Here is a 26,270-nt window from a genome sequence, read left to right on the forward strand (position 1 = left end):
TTGCCCTTCCCAGCCTTGCCCAGCCTTGGCCTTCCCGGCCCTGTCCTGCCCGGCCTTGTCCTGGCCTTGCCTTTCCTGGCCCCTGTCCTGCCCGGCCTTGCCCGTCCTGGCCCTGTTCTGCCCGGCTGTCTGCTGCCCTGTCCAGCCCTGCCCGGCCTCGTCCTGCCCTTCCCAGACGTCCCCTGGCTGTCGGACCGGAGGGCTCTCGCAGCCTGGGCCTCTGGAGGGCAGCCGCGGTGCCAGGAGATAGCTGGGGTGTGAAAAGGAGAGTTTTGTTTCTTTTTCGTGTCTTGGTTTTGCCCCCACGGAGTTGGGCCTGCGCTGAGGCTTTGCTCGTGTTTGTAGGTTTGCTGTGAGGTTTGGCTGTTTTCTTAACATGCAGGTGTCTGAGTGTCAGACAGTTATTGAGGACTTCATTTGACTGTCATTTTGTCCTTGCCAAAGGCTCTTCAGCTGCTCTGTCTCTATTGCTGGAAACTGTATTTGCGCTGGGAGGAAGGCAGACCTCTGGGAAATCCTTAGACACGTTGTGCTGTAGACGGTGGTAGTGTCTCTGAGAAATGCCGGGCTGCTAAGATTGAAGCCGTCTCCTTGCTGACACTGAAGCAGTGTGGCTCAGCTGCAGTGGTTTCAGATCAGGAGTCGCACGGGCTTGTTGTCTGAGGGTGAGGGGATGCTGTAATGCAAAGGCCCGGCGCTTACAGCAGGCTCTTCCGCTGCACCTCGTGGTTTGAGGCTAAGAATGCTCTTCACCTTGTGATCCTCCTTGGTTCTTCCAGCTCCCCATATGTGGATCTTCACAGATAATCAGAAGGAGCCTCTCTGTTTAAAGGTGCTTGCTAACGAAGGATAAGTAGGCAGATACATGAGGCTGGGCAACATTGTTACCAGTTGTGTGTTCACTAGATTCATTCATTGAGACAGGTAAATCGCAGCTTTAGCAGGAGGGGCCCTGCTGGTGGCCTTGCAGAGGTTTAAGATGACCAGCAGAGAAGCGATAGTGGGAAAATGCTGGGTCTGGGATTGTTGTCAAAACAGAGGGGACTAGTTGACTGCATGGGACTGAGTAGGAAGGAGCTGAGTTGCTTGGGGTTTTGCATGTGGTCAGAGGAAGCAGAAGTTTGAGACGGAAAAGATGGAAGGAGTGAAAGAGGACTGATGTGGCGGATGAGAAAAACAACTTGCGAATCTTTGTGAACGCTGAGAGGAACTTTTACACGGGGTTGGGAGAGACGGTTGTTGCAGCGTTGGAGGACAGACAAGAAGCAGAAGACCTGTGTGCAAGGCAGAGGCTGGCTTCCAGAGGTGCCAAAGAGGGAGTGTTGGCAGCATTTGATATAGTCTGAATGTGCAGGGCAAGGAAGTGGCAGGAATTAAGAGCAATCTGGAGTGACACTGATGGTGTTACTTGTGGCAAGAAAAGCCACAAGCAGGATGCGAGTCCAGCCTTGGCGTTACAAGCTTGGCTACTTATTTGTAAGCATCCAGGTTGTGAGTGGTGTCGGGGAATGTGAAGGTACTGCTGAAATCTTCACGTTTCTTCTGTGATTGCTGCCCTGTTAGGGGTCAGCAGGAGGTGGGTTTAGTCCTCCTCTTGCCCCACACACCACTTAAGATTGAAGGGAGCTGTGAAGCTGTGCTGCAGAATGCTGTTCTTTGGGTTGAAGATTTGGCTGATACTCCTTCAGCCATAGCTGACAGCTCCCCAGGTTGAATGCAGGATTTTGTCATACCTTTGGAAGTTACTGTGGAAACTCAAAAGTTCCACCTTTGGGAAGAGGAGAATGTGACTGAGTGAGCAGCTGCATGAAGTTATAACCTTGCTCTCCCTTTTCTTCCAGATACCTTCTTGAACAGCGAGATGTGGAAATTAATGTCCGTGATAAATGGGACAGTACACCTCTGTGAGTCTGCAGCCCCGAGCGCTGGCTGGGTGGGCGGGGAGGGCTTTCAGAGGTCTTTTCCTCTCTTCGCATCAGCAGCTAGGAGCACTGTTACAAAATGTTTCAGGTTCTGCTTTTTGGGAGATTTGGCTACATGTTTCTGCTGCTCTTCTCTGCGGTGCTGTGCTAATAGGTCTTTGACTCCTCATCTGACTGACGCTGTAGCAGGGCTCAGAAGAGTAGTTAATTTTGTGACCAAATTACCTGGATTAAGCAGTCTGTTCTTGGCCTAATTAGGTTTTTCTCCCCTCAAAGTCTGGCATTCTAGTCTCTTTTCAGGTGAAGGCTTGGCTTGATGAAATGCAAAGTGACTGCGGGATCACAGTCTGTCTGGCAAGGCTGTGAAAGTGCAGTCGGTAGTGAGGATGCTGGTGCTGAGGAGGGTGGTGTGAGCTTTTTACATCCCCACATAACAATTCCAAAGTGCATTTAGACCTCTGCAATTTATTTAGAGTGCAGAATAACTTCCCAAAGTAGAGGTAGGCTAACATTTGCCTGCTGTAGTGGAGGTTACAGGATTTTCCTTGTTCCTAGGACAGTGTGAGGTCCTTGTGGAAGAGAATCATGACTGAAAAAGAAAATGAAACTCATTGTAAGTAGGACTTTGGGGGTTTATTTGCTGCACATCTGTTGTGGGCACTGTTCCCTCATTACCATTGTTTGCAGCAGTCAGACTGACAACAGGAGCAAGGAGTGGTTTTGAGAATTTGATGGAGTTGCTAAGTGCCTGTGAGATGAACTCCATTTAAATGAGGATGGATTTGGCAGCTGGTGGTGCAACAGAAGATGCACCTTGGGGCCTGGGACCTTGAGATCTCCTTGCAGGACAGCAGTGCCTAGGAGTGCTGGGAACAGAGCCTGCTTAGTCCATGGCTGGGGTCAGACTTCTCTGCTATTCAGCAGCAATTCTTCAGGCCTATGAGGAGTCATCTTCTCAGCTTATCAGGGATGGCTCAGTGCTGAGTTCTGCATGCTGTGGTGTGCCCAAACACTGAATTTTGCTTCCTACTGTGTCTCTAATTTTCTTTGTCTTGTTATTATCAGGTATTATGCTTGTCTCTGTGGACATGAAGAGGTGGTACGCTATCTTCTAGCCAATGGTGAGCAAAAGTATCCTGGTTTGGGGTGTCATATCTTTCTCCATACTGGTCTGTAGAGATTGTTTATCCTTCTGGCTGTCCCTGGTGGAAACTTCTTCTGTTATAACCAACCATTTGATCAGTGATCTCGGGCTGCAGTGGGAGCCCTGGACACACTTTGATGGTCCATTTTGCAGGCCATTTGCTGCTTCAGTTTGCCACAGGGAAGCTTTCTGTGATGACTTGAGGCAGCATGACTTTCTGAAACCAGAGCTGATGTTGTGCGAGGGTGCATTGCTGTTGGGAAGATGCCGGTGTAAGAATTGTACTTATCTGAAGGACTGTCTGTGTAAAACTTTCTTGTACTCCTCTGATAGCCTTGCTTGTAAACAGGACTTAAAGGTGAAATGCAAGGGTTTTCACTGACCTCAAACAGAGCAAGACAAACTCTCCAGGCAATGTGCTTACCCTTTTGGTTCCCAGCAGCCAAGTTCCATTAGGTAGTGGTGATGTTCTGTGTTCTGGCAGAGGAATCAGAGTGCAGCATCAGATCTCAAAAGGTTTGTGTTTTCCACTGCATTCACAGTACCTTAATTAACCACTTGTGTAATTCTAAAATAGCAAAATGCAAGTGCCCTCCACGTTTCTATCAGTCTAAGCTAAAGAGGCATCTCTGGCCTTGTGCAAGGCAGAAACGCCCTTTAGGAGGAGCTGTTAAAAGTCCGATAAGTGGTTGTACTCTGTGCAGTGAGATTCTTCTTCCCAGAACACTGCTGGAGCCATGCTGAGAGGCTTATTACCAGGGTCAGTTTAAATGAGTCACTGACTTCTTCAGGAGGGGATTTTGCTGTGGGCGAACAGCTTTAGGTTATGCACATGTAAGGGGAGCTTAGTTTTTGTAAGTGTGCTCAGTAGCATAGGGGATCACACAGAAACGTCGCCAGCTGAAAGCCATACTCGTTTAACAACCATTCAGGGACATGTGAGACAGAGGTAACTGTCTGCTGACATGTACCTGTGACCGTTTTGCAGGAGCGAAATGTGAGGCAAACACTTTTGATGGGGAGCGCTGTTTGTATGGAGCTTTGAGCGATGCCATCCGACGTCTGCTGAAGGAGTACAAACAGATCACAGCAAAGTGCATGAAGAGAGACTACTATGATGTCTTCCTGCAGCGGTAAGCAGATGAGGCAGCTCTGTGTGCAGTGCATTCTGTCATCCTCCCTTAGCTGTTAACCTGGATATCCAAGCTCCCTGTGAAGGGCAGATTTGAAAGGCGGCTGATAGTACCCTGTCTCATTCACTGCACGTAGAGCTTCCTGAGGGATGTTCCTTTGTGCCCTAAGGGATGAGTTCCAGGTATGTGTGCATTTAAAATATAGCCTCCAGTGACTTGGGTACAGACTCTAGAGCCACCAGAAAGCTGATCTTTCTTGTGCAGAAGCATCAGACTGTTGTCTTTGACCGTCAAACCAAAATACAGTAGCAATCTTGGGGTTTTTCATTTTAAAGAATAAGAGTATGGGCATGTGATCATAAACAAGACTTCATCTCTGATGTGATAATTGCCTGCATTTCATGCCTGGAACATCCTTCCTCCTTCTGACAGTGGGTGACATCAAGTTGTCACCTGTTTGCTGCATGGTTAAAGCATGCACGCTGACAGTGCCCAGAGAGCAGGGAAGTTACACCTTACTTTGCAGTGGAATAATTCCTTTTGGAAGTGTGTGCTTCTGAAGGGCTTTTTGTCATCTGACAGCTTAGTAGCAGGATTAACCTTTAGAGATGTGTTATGGGACAACTAGTTCCTCTTTAAAATCTGCCCTCTGTATTCAGGGGCTCACCTGAGGCAGGAGGGTTTCATTCTCCAGTCTCCCTTTTGCACTAACGAAACTTCGAGTCATTGGAGGGAACGAGAGATCCCAGTCTAGTACGTGAAGTACCAGCCCCGTGCTGGCCTTCTAACTGGGCAGGGAGAGACTGCAGCGACCAGAGGTATTGGTTCCTTTAGACTTAATTGTACTGTGTCCCCCACTAGCTTTACTCCATTCTCTCCTTTCTCATCTTGCAATGAATTTCCCCTCTCTTTGTTCCTAACAGGTTACTGGAGCAGGGTTACCAAAGCGACATCGTTTTCATTGTTCATGGCAAGTCCTTCTGCGCCCATCGCTGCATTCTCAGCGCTCGCAGCGCCTACTTTGCGGAAATGTTTGAGACCAAATGGAAGGGGAAGAACATGATAGTGCTGAAGCACCCACTGGTGAGCAAGGCTGTGCTCCTAGCTCTTCCCTTTCTTTCCCTGTTTAAACTGAGTAAGAGAAGTGAGTAGGAAGGACAGTTTGAGGGCTAATCTCTACAATGAATAGCTGCTGGAGCTCAGAATGACCCTAGTCAAGGAGAGGGGCTTGTGGAGGCACTGTATGCAGGAAAATAGCATCTTATTTGGATAACAAAAGGCTGTAGACTGCATACTTCACCTTTGTTCCCTCTGTCATGGGCTCAAATGTATCTTAATTAATTGCAGTAGCAGGTAGCTGTTACCATCTGCCAGCTGCTTAACGAGTCCTCTGTGGGATGAGTTGAGTCTGTCTAATTCCTGGTGGACAGGTGGTCTGTAGTGAAGACATCACCTCCATAATTGTCACTAATTGAGTTCCTTTTGTTGCTTTTGCAGCAAGAACTAAATAGGCCATAAGTGCATTCCATCCATTAATCGTCAATACTCCTGTCGTATGTTTCTATAGCTTGATTGTGGCTGTGCAGAACCTCTTAGGGCAAACATACTTCCAGTTTCTCAGCACATTACTTAGTGTCTCTCCTTTCTCTTTGTGCAAGAACAGAACTTTCCTCTCAAATTAAGAAGAGCTGGAAATGTTTGTGACTGGATTTTACAGAGCCTGTATTATAACTGTGTCTTTGGAGCACCTCCATTAGGCAGGTCCTGTCCCCCGGGCACACGGATTACTATCAGTTGGTACGTTTAAAGAGCTGTGTAAGCCCGGTGGAGTGGCAGCATTACTTACTTGAGGAGCAAGGAAATTGGATGCAGTGTCTGAGTTGCTATTTAAGTGGGGCTTTTTTTAATTGTTCAGGATCATGTTTGTATCCAGGCAAGTTTCAAGCTTGTTATTAAGTTCCTGGGAATCCTAAAGGTAACTTTCTCATGTTTTATTTTAGATTAATCCAGCAGCCTTTGGCTCTCTTCTGCAGTATCTATACACAGGTAAATGACTTGCTGTGTAGTGTATGTCTGCGTGGCTGGTGGGCAGCTGTCTGTGCCTCTGCCACAGCACCGTTTGGGTGGCACAGGCTTGCAGACAGCCGTGTTTGGGTGCGTGATTTGCCAACACATCCTCTCTGCTGGCAGAAAGGGAGAATGTGAGCAATCCCCATCTATTTCACGTTGTTTGTACCTTTTGCCAGTTGTCGTCCTGCCAATAAATATACAGTCCATTAAAGAAAAAATCAGCTTGTCTTGGTTGGTTGTGTGGATGTGGAGAATGTATTTTTAACTTTAAATCTGACATCTGGAATAACAATCCCCTAAACTGGTGAAAAGCCAGGTTCCCACGTAGGACATTTTCAGTCGGGCAGACCTAAGCAGTGTATGCTGAATGATTTGACTGCTTTCTAATATTTTCTTCTGAACAGAAGTTGGTCTTAAACATTCTCTGAAAATGCCAAATGTTGTATGGTAGGCATGTTAGGTGCTGAACTGTTTCAGGCCAGAAGGTGGTGCCAGAAAATAAATTTATCTTGAAGGGTCTCCTTCCCCAATCCAGTGTTTTCAGAAATATTCCTGGCCACGTTGTCAGTGATGGTAAAAGATGCTGAGATGACAGCTCATGAGCCAGAAGACTTTTCTCATCCTAAGCCGGACAGCCAGTGGTGGCAGTCATGCATGCTGCTGTTGTGCTGCTCTTTTTCCTCTTCTGAGGGAATTAGAGATGTTTTGTAAAAGCCTATTCACTCTTTGGCCTCTTGCTGTCAGGGTAGACGCTGGAAGGTGGGAATGAATCAGATGTCAAACTGAGATTCATCAAAGTGGTGGGTGGTGGGGTACTGAGTCCTAGCTTCTTGGACTGAGTTTTAAGTGGATGCTGAAAAGTGAGGTAATGCGTCTAATTACTGAATTTCGGTACCATCGAGTCTTCAGTCCTTAATTTTTTCCATTTTGACACCTAAGTGGTGTGGGTTAAAAGAGCTGGCTGCATTTCTCTTGGCAGGTCGTCTTGATATCGACGTAGAATATGTAAATGATTGCAAGAGGTTAGCCAAGCAGTGTCGCCTGCAGGACCTCATAGATGATTTGGAGACCAAGTGTAAAAAAGTCTATGAATTTGGTAAGCTTTTTACTTGCTTAATCTTATTTTACCTAGTCTCTGCTGTGCCTGTGTGCCCTTTCAGGGAGAAGAGGAAAGTGTCATGGTGGATGTTTCATGGTGTCCTTGGGGCTTCTAGAAGATTATTCTGTTGTAGAATTCACATGTCTGCATGACAGTTTTAAGTCATGGGCTCTCTGTAGGGCAGCTGTAGTGGTTTCTGACACGCGTATTTATAATTTATATTGAATATTTTCATTCTAGTAGAGCAGCCATGGCAGCAGGACTGTGCTGTCATTGCCAGACATTCAGTGGAGCACTGTGGGGTATATTAGAAAGTGCCTTCCAGCAGAATGCTTGTTTAAATCCCTGGGGAGATAAAATACATACAATTAAAAGTCCTTTCCTGCATTTGTCTGACTCCTAACCAAAGTAAAACATTTGATAATTGGCTCAAAATGGATGCAGAGAGATATGTAACACTTTTAAAAAGCAGAAAAGTATTTCTGAAAGCATGTGTGTATTTGTAACACGTGTATGTGCCAAACCTTAAATGATGCAATCCTCTATTGAAGGGCTAACAAAAAATGTTATCCAAAGAGCTTGTGATGTAATCATGACATCAGCTTATTTCATGAAAACCAACAGATGGAATTTATCATTCATTTCCTTAGTTCAAGCTAAAGGACACGTGAAGAAGAATCAAAACAGCACAAGTAGGGCAAAACGGTGTTAGTCATTAAGTAAAAAAAAAATTATCTGCTAACAAAACCTTCAGGCTGAAAACATCTGATTCTTATTTCATGATCTGAGTTAACTCCTTTATTTCAGTCAAGTTAATTTTGGTTTGAGAAGAGAATCTGGTCTGTAGCTTTTAAGTCAATAACAAAATCTTCCTTGATCTAAGAGGTAAGGATGTAGCTATTCCACCTTTCCCTTTAGAATTATCAGTTCTGATTATTCAGCCTCCTGAAGTTGCAGGGCTTAACAGACAGAGGCAATACTTCTGGCTCAAGAAATTCCTCACCTGCAAACCCCATGGAAGATATTACTATGTGTATGTCTCCCCTCAGGCATGTGCAGTGGTTTGTTGGTGCTGGGGTACAGCTGTTCCCGTGTAGACTGGGGTGGAAGTCCTTAGGTCATGGAAGCTGTATCGTGAGTCTTACCTCAGCTGTGTAAGCACAGACGTAAGCGTGCATCTGAAGAGATGAGAAATGCACATCTTGGTTTCTTGCTTCAAGTAGTGTAAGACGTCAGTATGTGTTTTAAACTGAGATAGACTTCATTGTGGGCGCGTGCAAATTTTCCTTGAGAGCAAGGTTTGTGATGTTTGCCTTCATAGCAGAGGCACTGAACGCACAGAACCTGTGGTTATAGCTGGTCGTGGCACTGGGAGGAGGATGAGTAAGGCAGGTATCTGAGTGTGACGTCATTTTGGAAAGGTTTGGAGTTTGGTTTTTTTTGTGGTGCATTGGCTCGGTTGAAACAAAAGACTACGAAGAAGTATTGAGCAGTGGAAACAAAGGCAGCTGATGAATCGGTGGGTGACGTTCAGTGTTACACAGCTGGGCTAGACTGGGAAGAAAGACAAAATCCCCCATTCTCAACGGTAGCTGGGTTATTCCCTCCAGCTGCTTGCATTTTTTATGTTGCCCTTTTCAGAAAACTCTTCATTCCAATTTCTTGCAAGAAGATGATGGTCCCTGCTGCTTGCTTGCAGCCAGCAGTTCGTTCCTGCTCTGTCACTTTGATTTTTGTTTCTGTTAGGAGAGAGTTGCTTGTGATACCAAATACAGTGCTCTTGGGTTTGAGAGATGCGATGTCTGAAATGTCTCATGGTAGATATCATGATAGATGTGCTTCTCGGACAAACCGCTGTTTGTTCATGTCGCTATGAAAGTGCACAGATGCTTTGTGGATCCCAAGAGAAGAACTCATTCCCTTGACTACTGCTTAAAACTTGCTGGGACCATTAGCACTTACAGATCCTGATTGATTCGGCGACTGTTGTAATAGGCACTGCATGAATACAAATGATTCTTTCTGCTGTAAAGAATTTCTAATTGCACAGTGAGAAATTTCCTTCTCTCACACTGGTCTGTAAGTGGACAAAGTGCACTCGCTCTTGTTTGTGATGGTGCCAGGTCTCCTCTTATTTACCCTGGAAGTCATCTCTCTGAAGGTACTGATCGGTGCTAGCAGAGCAGCCCCTCTCCTTGCTGGTGCAGTGATGGTACCTGACTGGTAAGTTATCCTTCCCTTCCCAGTATCCTTCTGGGATATGCAGCCTGTCTGAGGTACAGAGGTGGTATACCTGAAAAGCGTCACAGTAACGTGGAGGAGGGGGTGAAGAACTCGTTTTGTGGCACATCGTGGTCTTGCTTCGCCCACGGCCCAATGGAGTCATCTGACGGAGCTCATGTAATGCTCTGCAAAATGTCAGGAAAAATGAGGTCTCCAGGTGGCGTGATTCACCTGCAAGGGGTTTGAATGGGGTGAATCATGCCTGTCAGAAATTCTTCTGAATACTGCAGCGTGGGGCTGTTTAACTCTTTTGTCCTTGAGAGTTAACTCTGCATCTCTCTGGCTCCCAACAGTGTCTCGAGCTTTCCTCACCACAGCTTTGCATTTTCCAGTGTTGCTCCGTGGTTTTTCACATGCTTCCCCATATGCCAGGGGCACTGGAATGTCTTACATGCTCCAGTCCTCACCCCAGAGCATGGTGAGCTGAAAAAAAACCTGGGGTAGGGAACTGTGGGAGGGAGGTGGCAAGAAGAGGAAAGGCTGCGGTGGCAGCCGTGCTGTGACACAATAGCTGACCTGCCAAAGGGGGTCCTGGCTTCAATGAGCTTCACCACAAATTTGGTCATAGCAAGACCACAAAAGTATGATCCTATATTTTGCTTCTCCTTTATCAGGCTGCTAAATTGTGCAGGCTGGTAGGGCAAGATAGGTCTGGAAATGGGAAATGAAGTTCCCATCTCAGTATGGTTTATTTGCTCTCCTTGTTGGTGGCAGCAATGCTTATTTCGTGTTTTCAGACATCACCGGCATGCTCAGTAATCCAGGTGTTTTGGGAATCTTTGTGCTTTGGGGTTCTACAGGTAGAGAGCAGAGGACAGACTCAGGTGCACAGAACTCGTCACCTAAACAAGAATAAACAAATCCCTTTGTTCCCTGGGGTGAAGTTAGGGTGGCACAGCTGAAATGGGACCCACGAGAGCGTGTGGCAGAGCAGAGGAGCATGGAAGCAGCTTTATTTTAACTGAATCCTTCCTGCCATGGTCTCCACTTCAGGTGACGCTGTTAAAGGTGGTGGCTGGGGAAGGTGGTGTGTGGGTGGCTCCTACAGGAATTGGGGACAGCCTAATCAATGGTCCTCAACTGTCATGGATGACAAGGATCGCAGGAAGAAAGTTGGGCTTGAAATATGCCTCTGGCAACTTTGTGTTTGCTACTGTTGGTGTTCTGTCACAAGGAATTAAGTGGAGGTTTAGGAGAGACAATACCTGCATCCCCTTCCAGACCTGCCCGCCAGCTCCGGTGAGGAGTGCTGTATGCTTACACAGAGCCATCGGGGCTTCTGCAGCAAAAAGCTAACCAGCAAGAATACTGATGTTTCCTGGAGTGTCTTTCTTTTCTCTAAATGGGAAAGAATGTTTGTGGAGGAATTTAGGCATCTCCTCTTTTGTTTGTTGTTTTTGGTTTTTTTGCTTCTTCCAGTCTCTTCCAAGCCAGGGACCTGTGTGAAAGTGCTGACGATTGAGCCCACAGGTAACTGCCGGCTGCAGGAAGATCTGGCTCTCCTAGCAGACTGCGCCCTGCCAGCCGAACTGCGGGTAGGGAGCATTTATACTTCTGGTCTCTGGGGGGCTGTGCTACGTGTTCGCATGTGTTCACTCGCATTATCTCCATTTGAGTTTAGTGCTTGCTTGTTTGCTGCTGCTGCTCCAGATGAAAGCCTTTTATTGCTTGGAAATACTGTAAAATTGTTTAATGAGGCTTTCAGCGCTGGTCCTTTCCTTTGAATTTTTCTCCAGCAGGGATCTTGGTAAACAAAACCCTTGCCATGTGGGGATTTCCTGTGGACTGTAATGGGACAAGAGTTGGCCCTCAGCTCTTTTTCCTTCTCTACCATCCTTCTTGAGAAGTGTTTTATCAGTAGGCATTGGTACCCGAAGGGACATATGGATGGAATATGGGTTGCTTGCTAGTAACTGACACCCTGGAGTGATGAGGTGCTTTCAAATCCTGAAAATATTTCCAGCAGAAATATGAGTCCCTCTGAAGCAAATTTACCTTGACTATCAATAGATTTGTTTTTCATAGTTGTCTTATTGACCCTTAGAAATAGCCCACAAGCCACACATTGATGATCACTGTGCTAAAATACCATCAGGATTATTAGTTATATGTGCATCTTTGCAGGAGAACAGGATAAATATTAGTGGTCTTCATTCTCCCTGCATCTGTCGTTTTCTGTAACATCAGCAGATTCACCTTGCTCTTATGTCTGCCCTTTCCCCCCCCTCCTCTCTTACACCAAGCACTGAATTTAATAACACAAACTCATTTTAGGTGGCTGCTGTGACCAGAGGTTGGATGACTGAGTGGTGCAGCAAAGTTATTGCCTTTTTTCTTTGTGTCCCCTGCCAGATAGACCTGCCTGGTGCTGTGTGTGTGTGTGCATGGGTAAGGTGTATTACCTGTAATAAGACAGCATGTTTTGTCCTGGCTTTTAGCCAACTTATTTCTCTGAGTGCTGTGCACTTTATAGAGAGAGTTTTTCTCCATCGAATTTCCATCTACCAATGCAGAAATCTTTCCTACGTAACCTCTCTTCCCCAAATAACTGTGAATTTAATTGTTGCTTTCAATATGCTTTTCTGTATGTTTGCTGGTTTTAAAGGGCGATGATACTATAGGTAAGCTTCAGATTTACTTCCTCAAGAATTAAGAAAAAGATTGTGGGCCCCAAAACAGTGAGATTTATATAAATTTTAAGTCACTTTACAAATAAGAAGAATGCTTTCTGTTTGATTGCTTTTGATGCCACCCTCCTGTCGGGTTAAGCTTTTCTCTCAAGGTTAGAAGCACTTCCCTTTTAATTCTTTCATGCAGAATAGGTGCTGGAAGGAAAAGAAGACACTTGGAATGGTCTAATCATCTGACAGCACTGTGAATGCCTCCGTGAGCTGTGTTTTTCTTGGGAAGCTCATAGACCAGAGCGAAGGCAGTTAGAGCAGCGTTAGACTTGTTACGGCTGTGAAAGTGAAGAGGGCATGGGCACACGCCTGCTCGTTGGAGAATTTGTTTGGCATGCATACGTGTGGGTTCTTTGTTAAACCTGATAAATTATAAAAGGTTCAATTTTTCTCTCTCTAAGTTTGTTTTTAACTTATAAAGAATATATGAACAATCTCTTCATCCTATTGCCGTTTGTATCTCATCCTCATGTTTGCAAATTGTTGCATTCTCTGAATCAGGCATCTTTGTTCTGGGGCAGAGGAGTCACACATCCTCATTCTTAGAGAGTTTGATGCCATACAAGGGTAGTATGTAGACTACGAAACCTGAAATGCAAATGGTCATCTGCAAACATTTGTGTTCTTGAGAGAAACATATTTTTTTCCAGCCCATACAGAACAAAATAGGTATTTGGCTTCAGGATAAAAGCCAGCATTTCTTGAGAGCATTTCAGGTAGTGGTCAGAATTTGGCAAGAGACATTCTGCTGCATGTCATGTAATGCCGTATTGCATGAAATTGGGATGTATACAACTTTCTGTTTGCTATAAACAAATAATTTGCATGTAATGTCTTTGATATTTGAATGATGCAGAAAACTCTATGCATCCCAATTTCATAGTTCAGTAGTATGCTCTGTGACTAAGTAATTTAACATTTCATGTCCAATCACAGCTCGTTACTAATTTTTAGAGAACTATCTATGAACTCTTAAACATGTTTATAATCTTGGTATTTTGTTTCTCCTTCCTGTTTATAGTTGAAAGCCTTTTCTCTTTCAGTGTTTGTTTTTTGAAGTGTGGTGGTTGTCTCTGTTTTGTTTTAAACTAGTAATGGCCAGAATTTTTCTGACCACAACAGCTGCTGCTTTGGTTTGTTGCAAGAAAATTTAGCAGTGACAGATATAAGTAAAATACCATCAAAAGCCAGGCAACTGTCAAAACCCACGTGAGTGTGCACTGTCTGTCTGCCTAGGTCTTCATCTTGGGTCTGCCAGGTGACCCCTGAGCTAGAGACTACAGGGCTTCCAGTGTATCAGACCGTACACACATCCTTTCCTTGGAGCTGTTTTTTCATTACCTTTTAACTGAAATCTTATTTTCAGAACCAAGATGAAATCAGACTTAAAAGGATCAGAGTTTGCCATGAAATAAATCCCCTTCTCTCCATCTGTATTGACATTTGGTGTGGCTGCAAAAAAATGTGACCATTTGTCACTTTTGGGGTAAAGCTAAATCTTGCAATGCATAGAAAGAACAGTTGGAAACAAGTAGATGGGTTCCATCCTGTGTGTCTTGGCACCCACATAGTGTGCTTGTCCATGGCAGTTATTCCTGTGCTTTGCTTTGCCCATTTGGCAGAGGCAGATTGAACTATTTACAGCATGCTTCCAATTATTATTTTTTTAATCCACTTGCATCTAGTTATGGGCTAGTAATCTTCTCTTGGATCACTAACCCCTGTATTTTCTGTTGTAATTTATTTGTAATTTTCTTGCTGAGATAATCTAGCCAAGGTACAAATTGCTGCCACTGATTTCTTTTGTATGTTTTTGCCTCCAGCAACATTTGTGTTTCAGCGCTAATAGCAAATTCATAGCGCCAGAGATGTGGTCGTGTGCATGCGATGGCTGGAGGATCCTGTGGATGTTCCAACAGTCTTATGTTATAGAGGTGTTGAGAATATTTCTGTATGGTGAACGAGTTATTGTGAATAATGCGTTTGTACCTCACGGCCTAGGCTGTTTTGTGCTTCCTGGGCAACACGCTTGACTTTGGCAGCTGTGCTTTGCCTGGAGAGGGGTGTGTGAAGGAGATTGCCTGAGTGGGGGGGTGGGAGGAACAAGCCAGTTGTCTGCAGGGAGACCCTGAAATTCCTCAAGTCCAACAAGGGAGGAGAGTAGAAGTGGTAGAGGTTTAAAAGGGGAGTAAAAGGGAAAATTCTGCAAAGCTACTTTATGCTGAACAGGAGAGACAAAGACATGAACCTGCTTTCGTAGTAGGAATTGGAAATGACCTTGTAAGCCTGAGGATCAGAGCAGGGACCAGGCAAGGCTAGAAGCAGGAGTTTGTAATTCATCAGACAAATTCCAAGACAAATAAAACTCCTGTGTCCATTCCAGAGGGATGGATTCCTTTTAAAGACTTACCTTTGGACAATGAAAGGAGAGCAAAGAAGGGATGCATGTAGGAGATGTGGAGTTTGTCTCAATTAAAATTCTTGTGCTGCAGAGAGGGGCGTCTTATCAAAGCCCGTTTCTAGATTTGTTTTACCTGTAACGTGCCTGCAAAGTTGCACCTTTGAAAGTCAGGTCAGAATTTCTAGGAGAGGACATGGAAGCTGTGGGCATAGGGTGGAGATAGCAGGAAGGCAAACAGAGCAGGCAGTTGGACCATGACTGCTGGCGTTGGTAACGGGATGCCACAGAGCGTGGCTGCAGATCCCAGACCGCCGTTCCTTCGTTGCCTTGAACCATGAGACACAGTCACCAGCAAAACAGCCGCGTGGGGAACCTGCACCCACGACTCACTGGTCTCATCTTCAGTGCTAGAGGTGCCCTTTGTGTTACCCCTGCACAAACAGCAGGTAGTGGATCAGGTGGGGGGTGTTCCTTGAGTTGCTGCATCTTTCCTGGGAGAGGAGTTCCCTGATGGGAAGGGACCCCAGGGGAGAGGTGCCGAGGAGAGGCAGTGTCACCGTGACAGCCACGCACACAGTGTGAATGTCACCGGGCTTGCTCTCCCGTGGTTAGGATCCAGACCCTGCCAAATGTTGCTGTGGACAGACAAAGAGCCTGGCAAAAGGGGCCAGATTGCCGTGTTCAGCGGTGGTGTCAGCTCTTGCCAGCTTGGTGCCTTGCCACGTCCTAGAACCTGCTTTGAGAGAGAAACCCCACTGCAGGCAACCCGAGCTTGGCTCAGCACCAGCCCAGGGCATCATCGCAGGCTGTGTCTTTGTTTAGTTTGGGAGGGAGCAGTCATCTGGCTCCTCAGGAAAGCTGAGAATGGGTTGCTTTCAGTTAGGATGGAGGCAGGCGTGTTGGAAATGGTGCGTAGGTAGTCTGCCATTGGGAGCCTCATCTTCACAGTCAGCCCAGGGTTTTCCCAGGTGTAAACTTGGGATGTAACTTTCCTGGATGAGAGGCAGTGGTAACAAACTCCTCAGCACAGGCATCTTGGGGGCATGAATTCGGAAAGCAAGAACCAGGGGGAACTTTTTCCCACAGAGATTAATTGTTTTGGTTACATGACTGTGAAAATTATTTTTTTTTTTTCAATTTAATTACCCTGTATATAGGATAAGGTGAAAATATTTGGAAGTGTCACTTTAAAATAACATAAAGCCAACAGATATTTTTGTGTGTGTGCTGTCTTTGTTGGCATGCAGGACTGGGAGGAGGTGTGTTGGTGTTAAAATAATTCACTGGAGTATTAATACTGCAATAACACTCTTTTTGGCTGCAAATCAAATGAGAAATTTAAAATGTGCTTTAGAAATGTTGGATTATTTGCGTGAGGCAGTAAGTGTAGCCAAACCATTTCAAAGTGGTGTATACATATATGTAATCTATATGTTACTGTATCTGTCTGTACACCTGCACAGTGAAGGGCTAGTCCTGAGCTTTAGTATGCTCGTGATACCAGGAGTATCTCTATCAGGAGTGGAAGGCCTTCAGTTCCTCGCAATGAAATCTGTGTCCAGAGCATCCCTGGTGCTCTGCGCTGTGCTGAGGGAAAGGATGGATTCTGGGAAGACCAAGGAGTCCAAACTTGGGACCCTGTGTGTGTTTAAGCATGAATGCTAAAGGCTGGGTGTTTTGGTTTCTCTTCCTAGGTTGGTTTTGGGGAGTTGCCGTTTGACAGCACCGACAACTTTAACAGTTGTCCCGACGTGTGTTTCCGGGTGGCAGATTACAACTTTTTGTGCCATAAGGTATGTGCCTGTGCTGTACTTTATTCTCCTCCCTTTTTGCCATGAGTCTGGTCTCCCCCAGTCATCCAGTGCTGGATACACTCTGCAGAAGCAGCGCTGCCTCGTTAGCTGGAAAACCAAAAAGTCTTATTACAGCTGGAAGCTGTATTTAAAGCCTTTAACAAAACGGCAAACCTTGTCTGTCTTGCAGAGGTGAGGAGATAAATGTATGGATACAGCTACAGCATTCACAGCTGCAGAATCTCCTACTGCTGGCTTGTGAGTTCAGTATCCGGAGAGGGGAGTGTTTGATCTGCAAGTGAACAGCAATAAGAATGGATTTTGAGATCCAGCCTCAACTCAAACTCCTGCCCTAATGCCATACTACTTACAAATCTCTTAAGTTTATGGAAGGTTTTTTGTTTGTTTTTGTTTGTTTTTTTTTTTTCTTCTGAGGGTAGAAATAGATGGATAGAAATAAGGTATGGAAAAATGTTGGAGATGCAGCTTCAAAACATAGGGAGAATCAGAGTTACAGAGTCTGAACTTCTGAAATATCTCTGAGCTGCTCTGACAGCTGGTTGGTCGTGCTGTTTGGTTTGGTGTGGTGAGATAGATGCCAGTATTTTGGTCTGTCTTCCCTCTCCAGGCATTTTTCTGTGGTCGCAGTGATTATTTCAAAGCCCTTCTTGAAGACCATTTCAGTGAGAGTGAGGAGCTGCAGACGCAGCCCAGCATCCCTGTGGTGACTCTCCACAACATCTCAGAAGATATCTTCATCCGGGTCCTCTACTACATCTACAGTGATGATACAGAGGTGAGAGCAGCCATGGAGCCTTTCCTCCTGTGCTGATTAATTCTGGACGTGTTCATAGCAGTGTTTGCCTGCAGCGTCTGGAGCAGGGTGGGGGGGGTGTGTGTGGTTTCTTAAACCCCACTGCCCTACTCTGCTATCTCACTTCTGTCTCAGGAGCACACATCCTGGGACTTGCTGTTAGCCAGGCAGGGGTCTAGTTTATGTATGTGACAATCAGGAAGCAAATCTATGGATTTGCTTTCATCCCATAACAAAAATTTAGAAGTTAGGTTGCATGTTGTATGTTGGCATGATAAATGCAGGACTGTGCAGACTTCCTCTTGGGCTCAGTGGAAGGATAAGGTGAGCAGCTGCCAGTAGATGGCAGATTGAACACGTTTGGAGATGTGGAAGGGTTGAGAGATTCTGCTTATTTACTCTTGGCATCATAGCCCACTTTGCCATTTGTAGCAAGTCATTATTTCCACTGTTATTTACTGCTGGGTTGAGCAAAGGTTCCACTGGGAGACCACCGCCTTGCTGTGCTTGGTATCGCAAACGGGAACAAAATGGTCCTAACCCACCTAGGTTTCAGCCTAATGGAAGGTGCAGCAAATCTCAGCGTTTAAGCAGCTTCCTGCTTTGGTTTTGTGGAAAATGCTTTCAGCAGCTCTAGCTACAAGATGCCAGAACACATTCTGGCATCAGGACAGTGATCGGAGACACCGCTGCACCTGACAGTGTCACTTCTCCCAAGCAGTGTTTGTGCGCTGGGTTAGGTGCCACGTACGGAGAGCGCACACAGATGTGACCTTGTTTCTGCTGATCTGTTCACCTCCGCGTAGCAGCAGGGAACATGCGGTAGGGCGAGATGTATTTAGCAGGCAGCAAGGGCAGGATTGCCATCGGTATGCCAGAGCAGATGCTTCGCATGTCTGCACTCCTGCCTCAGCCACGCACAGAAAGGGCAGGCAGAGAGGGAAAGAAGCAAGTTGGGGTTGTGACAGCACTGCAGCGTGACCCTGTTCCCTTGCACCTCTCCGGTCTGCCTGCCCTCCTCGTGATGGCTCACAGGAAGGAAGTTTCCCAAGCAGCCATCCCTTTCCTGGGGTGCCTCAGCTGTCCTGTCTGGACTTGGAGCAGGAGGACAGACCAGCAGCAGTGTGTAGGAGTTGAAAGGGTCTTGCTCATATGTTTTCTATGCACGATGGTACCATCACAGAAACTAGCCTGGATTTCAAACTGAGCAGCCATGATATATGAGCTGCTGCAGAGGGTTCATCTGTCATGAAAAACTACCAGGAAAAATGGTCAGGAAAACAGGAATATAGCTCAAGTTCCACACTTATATATGGAGTGTTCTCCCTGCCCTGGGTTTCTCCAGCTGACTGTCAGCACTCCCAATTCCACTTCTCTTTTTCCAGAGGATTTATGTCTCTTTGCCGTGTAGCAGTGACAATGCCTGCAGTTGGAGGGAAGGACAGCAAGGGTTGCAGGCAGAAAGAGCAGTTGCTGATCAGAGTTTTTGTGTGGGCTCAAGGGGAGCTTTTGAAGGAACGTTTGCCAGGTTTTTCCTTGATCAAGCAGTTGGGAGCTGCTGCCATCAATACTACTCCTTCCAACTTGTGAAGGTCCTGGAGCTTATGAAAGGACAAAGCAGCACTTGGTTAATAATCCCAAGAGCTCTGTTACCCCCTGTGGCACTGTAGCATTCATGGCATGCTTCTAATGCATCTTGCATCCTTCTGCACAGCTGTTGCAGGATGTTCTACAGCTGAGACACTCGCTGTGAGTAGTCTCTCCAAACAGGGGTGTGGACAGCTGTAGGGGAAGAAATAATCAGCCTTTCACAGTTGTCAGAGTGAGCAACTGCATGTGTAGATGTGGACAGCGGTGTTCTTGCTGCTGACCCGTTCTCAGGGCAGGGGACCATGCTGCACCAGTTACCATTCCTTAATCTCCATCAGTGTGTCTTGGTCTCTAGATGCAAGTGATCTCACCTCCTCCACAACCAGGGTGTGCTGCATCCTGCAGATCGCTGTTAAATGGATGTGGGTAACTGCACTCTTTGCACTTCACATTAGCAGGAACAGAACTGTGCAGAGAGGCTCGAGTTCCAGGTTAGTGATGCAGATGGCTGACTAAAATAGGATTTGCCCAGCCAGGGGAAATCTCCAGCATTATCTACAGTATTTTTTTTTTTTCAAATCACTTGCCAAGTACCCAGGAGGGAAATGGGAGGCTGGTTCTTTAGCTCAAGAGCCTGAAAATGTTAAAGGCCATTCACAGGGGTGTAAGCTTGAGCAACTGGTGCATGAATTTGGTTGTTTGAATGCCAGTTAAAGCTCCAGTAGTATTTGCTGTGCAGAGTGTGTTCCTTACCCAGTTGGGCCTCACCTGCACTTCATTTGGGGTGCAGTTTTCTGTCCTTGGATGTATCCCTGTGCCAGGGAAGTTGTGCTGGCTGAGTTACCAGAGCCAGGCTGAGGAAGGAACTTAAGGAGAATTTTGTACGTTTTTCACAAAATGCAAGTCCAGCAGTACAAAATGGGAAGAAGAGTCCTGGTGGGGACAAGGTACTCTGTTGTGCCAGCCTGTTCCATTTGTCTCTTTGAAGGGCTTTCAGTACTTCTGGTAAAAGCTACCTCCTTCCACTGCCACACTGAACATTTCTTAGCATCCAGCTTTCAGCTGCGCTTCAGTGTTTCAGCATTGCTTTGTGCTTAGCTCGAGGGGTTAGCTGCAGCGTGGCGAACTTCTTGCTTTGTGCTGAGCAAGCTGCCTCTGCAGCATTTTAAATTCCTCTGTGGTAACGGAGTGGAAGACCTAGCCCTGAAAGATGGAGCTCCTGTCGCTCCATAGTACTGTTAACACTTGGCTGGTAATGGGCCAAACAAAGCTTTGGGGAATCAAGAGAAGAAGTGAAGTGGGTAGGGCTGGTCAGTAATTCTCCTCTTTCAATTAATTGCCAGCTGTCCCCGGAAAATGCCTATGACGTGCTGTGCGTGGCAGACATGTACCTGCTGCCTGGGCTCAAGCGCCTGTGTGGCAGGACCTTGGCTCAGATCCTCGATGAGGACAACATTGTCAGCATCTGGAGGATCGCAAAGCTGTTCCAGCTGACCCGGCTGGAGGACCAGTGCACGGAATACATGGCAAAGATCATCGAGAAGGTACCACAAACGCTCCCCACTGAACTTTCCATGTGTGCCTGTAAATCTAACTGCACAGTGAGCCAGAGATACAACAGATTTCATGGTTGTACCTTGGGTCTGTAATAAATGGTTGCCCTCTCTGCTTTAATGTGCTTCTTGAAGATGAGCAGCGGTTAAGTAGCAAAGCACATGGTGAGTTAGGACAGAGGATGAGGAGTGTAGTGGTACCTGATGATGCTGCAGTAAGACAGATGCTGGTGGCTGTCTGGCACATCCCTGTGGACCGTGGGGTGAAAAGCCTGCCCAGAAAGTTCTGCAAACACCATGGGCAGGTGACTTTCACTGAGCTTTCAGCCCCTGGGAGCAACAATGGTGTTGCATGAATACACCAGCTGCAACCTGGAGAACCCAGTGGGCTGTGCAGGGGAGCTCTGTGCAGAAAATGTTTTTTCTGTATTTGCTGGAGGGAGTTCTTTCTGGCATATTGCTATAGAAAGGAGTAAATGATATGATCTCTACTCTCCTCCAGGATAAGAAATCTAACAGTAGGGGTTTCCACAGGGGAAATTTGGCTGTTAAACAGACAGAAGTAATGAATCTAACACTGAATATTTGTTTATGGGGCTCCATTTAAGTGTAATCCTGAGTAATTATAGCTTAAAGATTCAGGACTCATGGAGAAAGTTGTCGTACAGAAGGTTAAATTAGAATCTTGTTCTTATCCTAAGACAGATCTTTATAAAGTTCAGTTCAGTACAGTTCACATGGGAATGTAACATTTTCACCTGCAGCTTGAAAGGTGTGAAACTCTTTTTGGCATGTGAAAACACTGAAGGAAATGATTCTGGATCTGTTTTGTTCAGTGTATAGCTTGGGGATGATGAGACCCAGATTCTGGCTTCTGAAAATGGATTTGTTTTGAAAGCTGAATGAATATCCCAAGTAGGAATTGGGCAAGGTGGGGCTTTGCTTGTGTGACCCCCTTGCATTCCCTTTCTCTATCCTGAGTGGGAGTCCTCGGACCCAGCATTGGCAATGTGCCTCCCTAAGGGTGTTGGCACAAATGGAGCGGCCCCAGCTGTTCGAACATCAGCAGCTGCCAGCATCTTGTGGGAATGCACTGATGACGGCAAGAGGGAGAGATTTTGGCAGTGTGTGCAGCACAGAGCGGGGCTGAGCAACCTGCCGTGCCCAGGCACAGTTTGGGAGCGCAGACAGACGGAAGCTGCCTCTCACCCTTCAGCACACCACATGTTCCTGGGGAACTTGATGCAAAATCATTCAAGGGTGACCTGATTCTGTGAGGCTGGGTGCAGAACAGGGCAGCTGCCTTGCTGCGATCTGCTGGGTGGCTGGTGGTGCTGGGGCAGAGCGCCATGGTGGGGATAGAGTCATCTGTGGCTCCTAGTTCTGAACCGGGCACAAGCACTCGCTGTCTTGGCTGTTGCAAGACTTTTCCCAAAAGTGTCTGGCAGCATCTCCTGGTTCATACTGGGGAGCCTTTCTGGAGGCAATATTGTGTATATAAATGTGCCCCGATACCAGAACTGTGGATGTGTAGTTAGTGGGTATTACAGTGCACGGTTTGACGTGCAGACTGCTTATGGTTGTGACCATTTACTGTTAGAGTATTACTGCCTCCTTAGGATGAATGGCAGGATGCATCTCTAGGTGGTGTCTGTATAGGAAAATTTGAGTCTCCATATACCCTTAGCGTTCCCTTTTCTTCTGTGGGATCCCTCAGCAGTGGCTGAGCTCATTATCCCAACCCTTTACATCTCTTTACCGTCTTCTTGTCTCCCTAATGGTTCTCTTGTCCACCCCGTGCAGCTGGTGGAGCTGGAGGAGTTTGTCGCTGCTGTGAAGGAGAATGCGGAGGCTGTGGAGGAGCGGCAGGAGACTGACTCCATTCCTCTGGTCGATGACATCCGCTTCCACATCACCAGCAATGTGCAGACTTACAGTGCCATCGAGGAAGCCAATCAGAAACTTGAAGCTCTGGAAAACCTCCTGGCCAGTATAGGGCTTGAGTGCTGATGCGTGCAGACCCTGCCTGTGGTACGCAGCCTGCGTAGCCCCCACTGGGCTGGCTCGGAGCGTGAGAACATCTGAGTCTCTGAATGTCTCTCTTCCCCTTCTTTGTCCTCCTTCCCATCCAGTTACAGGCATGGTTTCTTTTTAATTTATTTATGTCTGGACATTTGCATGTCTGGTTTGTGTTTGGTTTTATTTTGGTTTTAGTTTCTCCTTTCAGAAGTAGCTCCCAAAGCTCAGCTCAAATCGGTAGCTGCTCCTTTGTGCAATACAGCGTGGACAGGGGACTACAAGCTGCGGGGGGTGATCAGGGAGCTGTGCGGGGGGACTTGCTACTGCCTGGTGGGAGGACCCATCCTCTTCTGTTGCCCAAAAACACACTTGTGAAACTGATTCATGCCAGGATATTTGTTGAATTGCCACCAGGAAAGGAAGAAAACTGTATTAAACTCTCCAAATAAGTATAGTGGAAGGGAGGTGGCCTTTCTCCAACTGTCAGCATTATGGGATTGGCAGAGGTGGGCAGTGCTTCCCTAACAGGGGCACAGGAGTGCTTAGCTGTGTGGAAGGCACTGTGTTCGCCTGCTATTCTAGTTCTTAGAGAAAAAAAACAAAGTGATTTCCAGGTCTTCCCTAGCTTTTCATTGCTTTGAAGTGCTCAGAATTTAAAAGCTTTGCTTTCTGAGCAGACATCTTTGGGAATACAGTAGAGACCAGAGTCCTTCTGTTCTTAGAAAGCGGTAGCTTTCAATGCATAAAACAAGGGACACCATCCCTTTTCTTCCTGACTGGGGGAGGAAACACGTTCTTCTTGGAAACAGCACTTTTCCCTTTCTTTTTGTCCATTGTGGTAAGAGCAAAACTGACTGGTGGGTCAGGGAAGAGGGGTCACAGGAAATCTTTTTGAAAAGGAAAAGGGGCCTTTTGGGTCTCTTGCAGGGCAGCTGTCTCACTTGTCGACCTTCTGGCTTTGCTCAGCCTTGAGCCTTGTAGCTTCATTGTTCTCCAGGAAATTCACTGTTTGTACTAATGAATGTTTTTGAATCTGTGTTCTGCAGTAGGTCGTGTTATCTCGTGTTGTCTCCCTAGACTCCTAATGAGGGTAATGATGTTCTTTCTCCTTGGCACCGTCAGCAGGCGATACCCCTGCGCAAAGCTCGCCTCGCCGACCAGGCTGCCCTCAGAGCTGTTCCTCTGCAGAATGGCATGTTCTGAGAGTCCCCAAGGCACAGGCCAGGCTTATTTTGCCATGCTGAGTTGGGAAAGAGAAGAAATGTTGTGTGAAGCACATTGAGAATCTTGCACAGGCGGTGGGCTGCCATCTCTAACGCATCTCATCATTTTGGTCACTTTGTGAGGCAAGAGCTTGAAAGAACCCGTGTCCCGTGTGCTTTTATTGTTGGAAGAGGGAACCGGGCACGGATCCCCGCAGCTTCGGGGCGGTGTTTTCTGTAATGGTGGTGGTGCTTCACGTGGGTAAAGAAGGGGTTTGCAGATCCAGCGTTCGGCAGGGACTTGCTTCTGGTGTGGATGTGCTGGGAGGATGGGTTTATAAGAATATATTTGCTAACCTCACCAGGTGAGAGGCTGATGCTCCCACACTGTGTGAGATCTGCAGCCTCGCAGAGCATCTGCCTGCGTCTGGCGTGCGTTGATGCTGTTTGCAGGTACGTGGGCAGGCGTTGGGCACCCCTTGCACTTGGCAGCCTGGGTTTGGGTGCAGTGAGGAGGGGGCACTGGCATTTGGCTGCTGTACTCGAGAGAAGCTGGAGTTTGGCAAAATCACACATCAGGGTTGAGTTGCACTCAACAGAAGCTGGGGACAGGGCTGATGGGGCAGGAGTGAGGTGCAGTGACATAGCTGAACCCCAGATGCTTGTGCACTTGCTCATCTGTGGTTAAATGGTTTCTCTTGCAGAAGAAATCTCTGGGGCTGTGGATGGTGGCTGCAGGGCTGTTCAAGCAGGGCGTGCTTCAGTTCTTTTGTTTCAAAGTGCTTGTGAGGAAATCCAAGTTCTTGTGGTTTGTTTTCTGCAGCTGGATTGGGGTGAGGGAAGAGCTGTCCCTGGAGGGGTGTGTTGCTGTGTGGAAGGAGGGAGCAGCAGGAGTGTGCTTCTGTTTGGAGTGGTGACATGGACAGGAGCTGTGTGTTTGTGTGATTTGTGGAGTGTACCTCCATGTCCGTCTCTCAGCTCAGTGTGGTTTTGCCAGGACACCAAAGAGCCCAGCACAGCTTGAACTGATACAGGCGCCTCAGTAGACTTGAGGGGAAGGGCTGGTGAGAAAGCTTTCATGGCAAGTCCAATATATTGTGGAGAAAGAAGGGTGAAAGCAGAACTGCCTGTTTTTGTGCTCGGTGGAGTGTCAGGCTCATGAAAGCCTGCTACAGAAACAACCGACAGCTTAACCCAGCTGGTTCAGTTCCCCGGCGTTTCTCCTCCCTACATGACTGAGGACGGCACTGAACATAAGCAGGATGTTTAGTTTATCACATCCCCTCTGCTCCTGCTGTCGAAATTCTGCATCTGACATCTCAGCAGTCAGCTTTCCGCAGCAGTGGTTGTGACAGCCCTGCACGAGGCTCGCGCGGAGCCACCGGAGAACAGAACCTGGCCTTTGCCTCCTGCTTGTCCTGCACGAGCCGCAGAAACAGGATTACCCAGGAATGCGCTAATGCTTTTCTCTGCAGACGCCTCAGCTGCTGAAGCAAATGGACACTGGTAGTGGGCAAGGCAGGGGGAAGGCAGAGGAGGGGCAGCAGTGCTGGGAAGCGTTTTCCATATGGCTGCTCTTGAATAATTCCATTCCTGCGTCCTTAAGTGTGGCGCGAGTGAGCCTGCAGTTGTACACGTGGGAGGAAAGGTCAGTGTGGCCTTTTGATCTGCCTCCCCAGCAGCACAGCTCCACGTGGGCTGTCAAGCAAATGCCTCATCGGTCTGCGTGCACTTAGTGGTCACATCTGTGAGGCCTGTAGGATTGTCCAATTACTCGGGGTCCGTTAGTCCCCCCCATCCCTTTGGGCGAAATGGGGCTATCAAAAAGCATGCCTCAGCAGATGGTCAGCATGCAGGCAGGCTCTCTGATGAAGGTGAGCCAGCTCAAAACTTAGATTTGAATTTACTTTATTCTTGCCGCAAATAATTTTATCACAGAATAAAAACCTTTTGATTTTTCTTCTGTTGCCAGTGTCCTTTTTGTGTTCTGTTGCTTCTGTCCTTTTTATTTACTACTTAGCCACTTGTTGAATCAAGGAGATTGTAAAATTTATCAGAGCAACAATATATTTAAGAAGAAATGTGTAAGCATGTGTGCAACAATAAAATAGTATATTTCACTAGATCTGTTCCTGCTGGCCTCTTTGTTACCAGCTCCCTCGGTGGGCTCCTTGTCCCACTCCTGGGCCAAGGGCTTGCCCTGCACCGTCTGGCTTCCAAGCAGGAGGAAAGCGTGCCTCTGCTCTCCTCTCCTGGTGACCTGTTCGTGCAGTCCTGCCAGAACGCGGGTGTAAAGCACCAGTGTGTTTTACTGACTCCTTCCTCTTAGGGTTGAGCTGTTCCATCAGCAGCACGGCGGCACAGGCTGGGTCTGCGTGGTGGTGGGGTGGGAGGTGATGTTCATCTCAAAGCTGCTCTGGGCAGCTCCTGACAGGTAAGTTGTCCCTCCCTCTTGTCACCCTGTGCCTGTGTCACTGCTGACTGGCCATTCCATCCGAGGATGAGGATTTCCCAGCCTCTGTGCTTACCTGCTCCGAGGTGTTCGGTGCAGTCACGGAGCCCACAG

At 47.0% G+C, this 26,270-nt stretch overlaps 1 protein-coding gene across 1 annotated transcript; it reads left to right on the plus strand.

Annotated features, from left to right (window-relative positions):
* Nucleotides 1-1,841: 1,841 nt before the first annotated feature.
* Nucleotides 1,842-22,607, plus strand: ABTB1 (ankyrin repeat and BTB (POZ) domain containing 1; the record flags this gene model as incomplete). The annotated part of the gene is made up of 11 exons (XM_010084439.1): nt 1,842-1,904; nt 2,988-3,043; nt 4,055-4,199; nt 5,123-5,282; nt 6,200-6,245; nt 7,249-7,365; nt 11,071-11,186; nt 16,428-16,526; nt 17,155-17,322; nt 20,274-20,474; nt 22,287-22,607. Coding segments are annotated over 11 exons (1,378 nt in total), but the record flags the coding sequence as incomplete, so codon positions are not given.
* Between the last annotated feature and the right edge of the window lie 3,663 nt (nt 22,608-26,270).

Source organism: Pterocles gutturalis, unplaced genomic scaffold (genome assembly GCF_000699245.1).
Source record: "Pterocles gutturalis isolate BGI_N339 unplaced genomic scaffold, ASM69924v1 scaffold49155, whole genome shotgun sequence".
NCBI lineage: Eukaryota > Metazoa > Chordata > Aves > Pterocliformes > Pteroclidae > Pterocles > Pterocles gutturalis.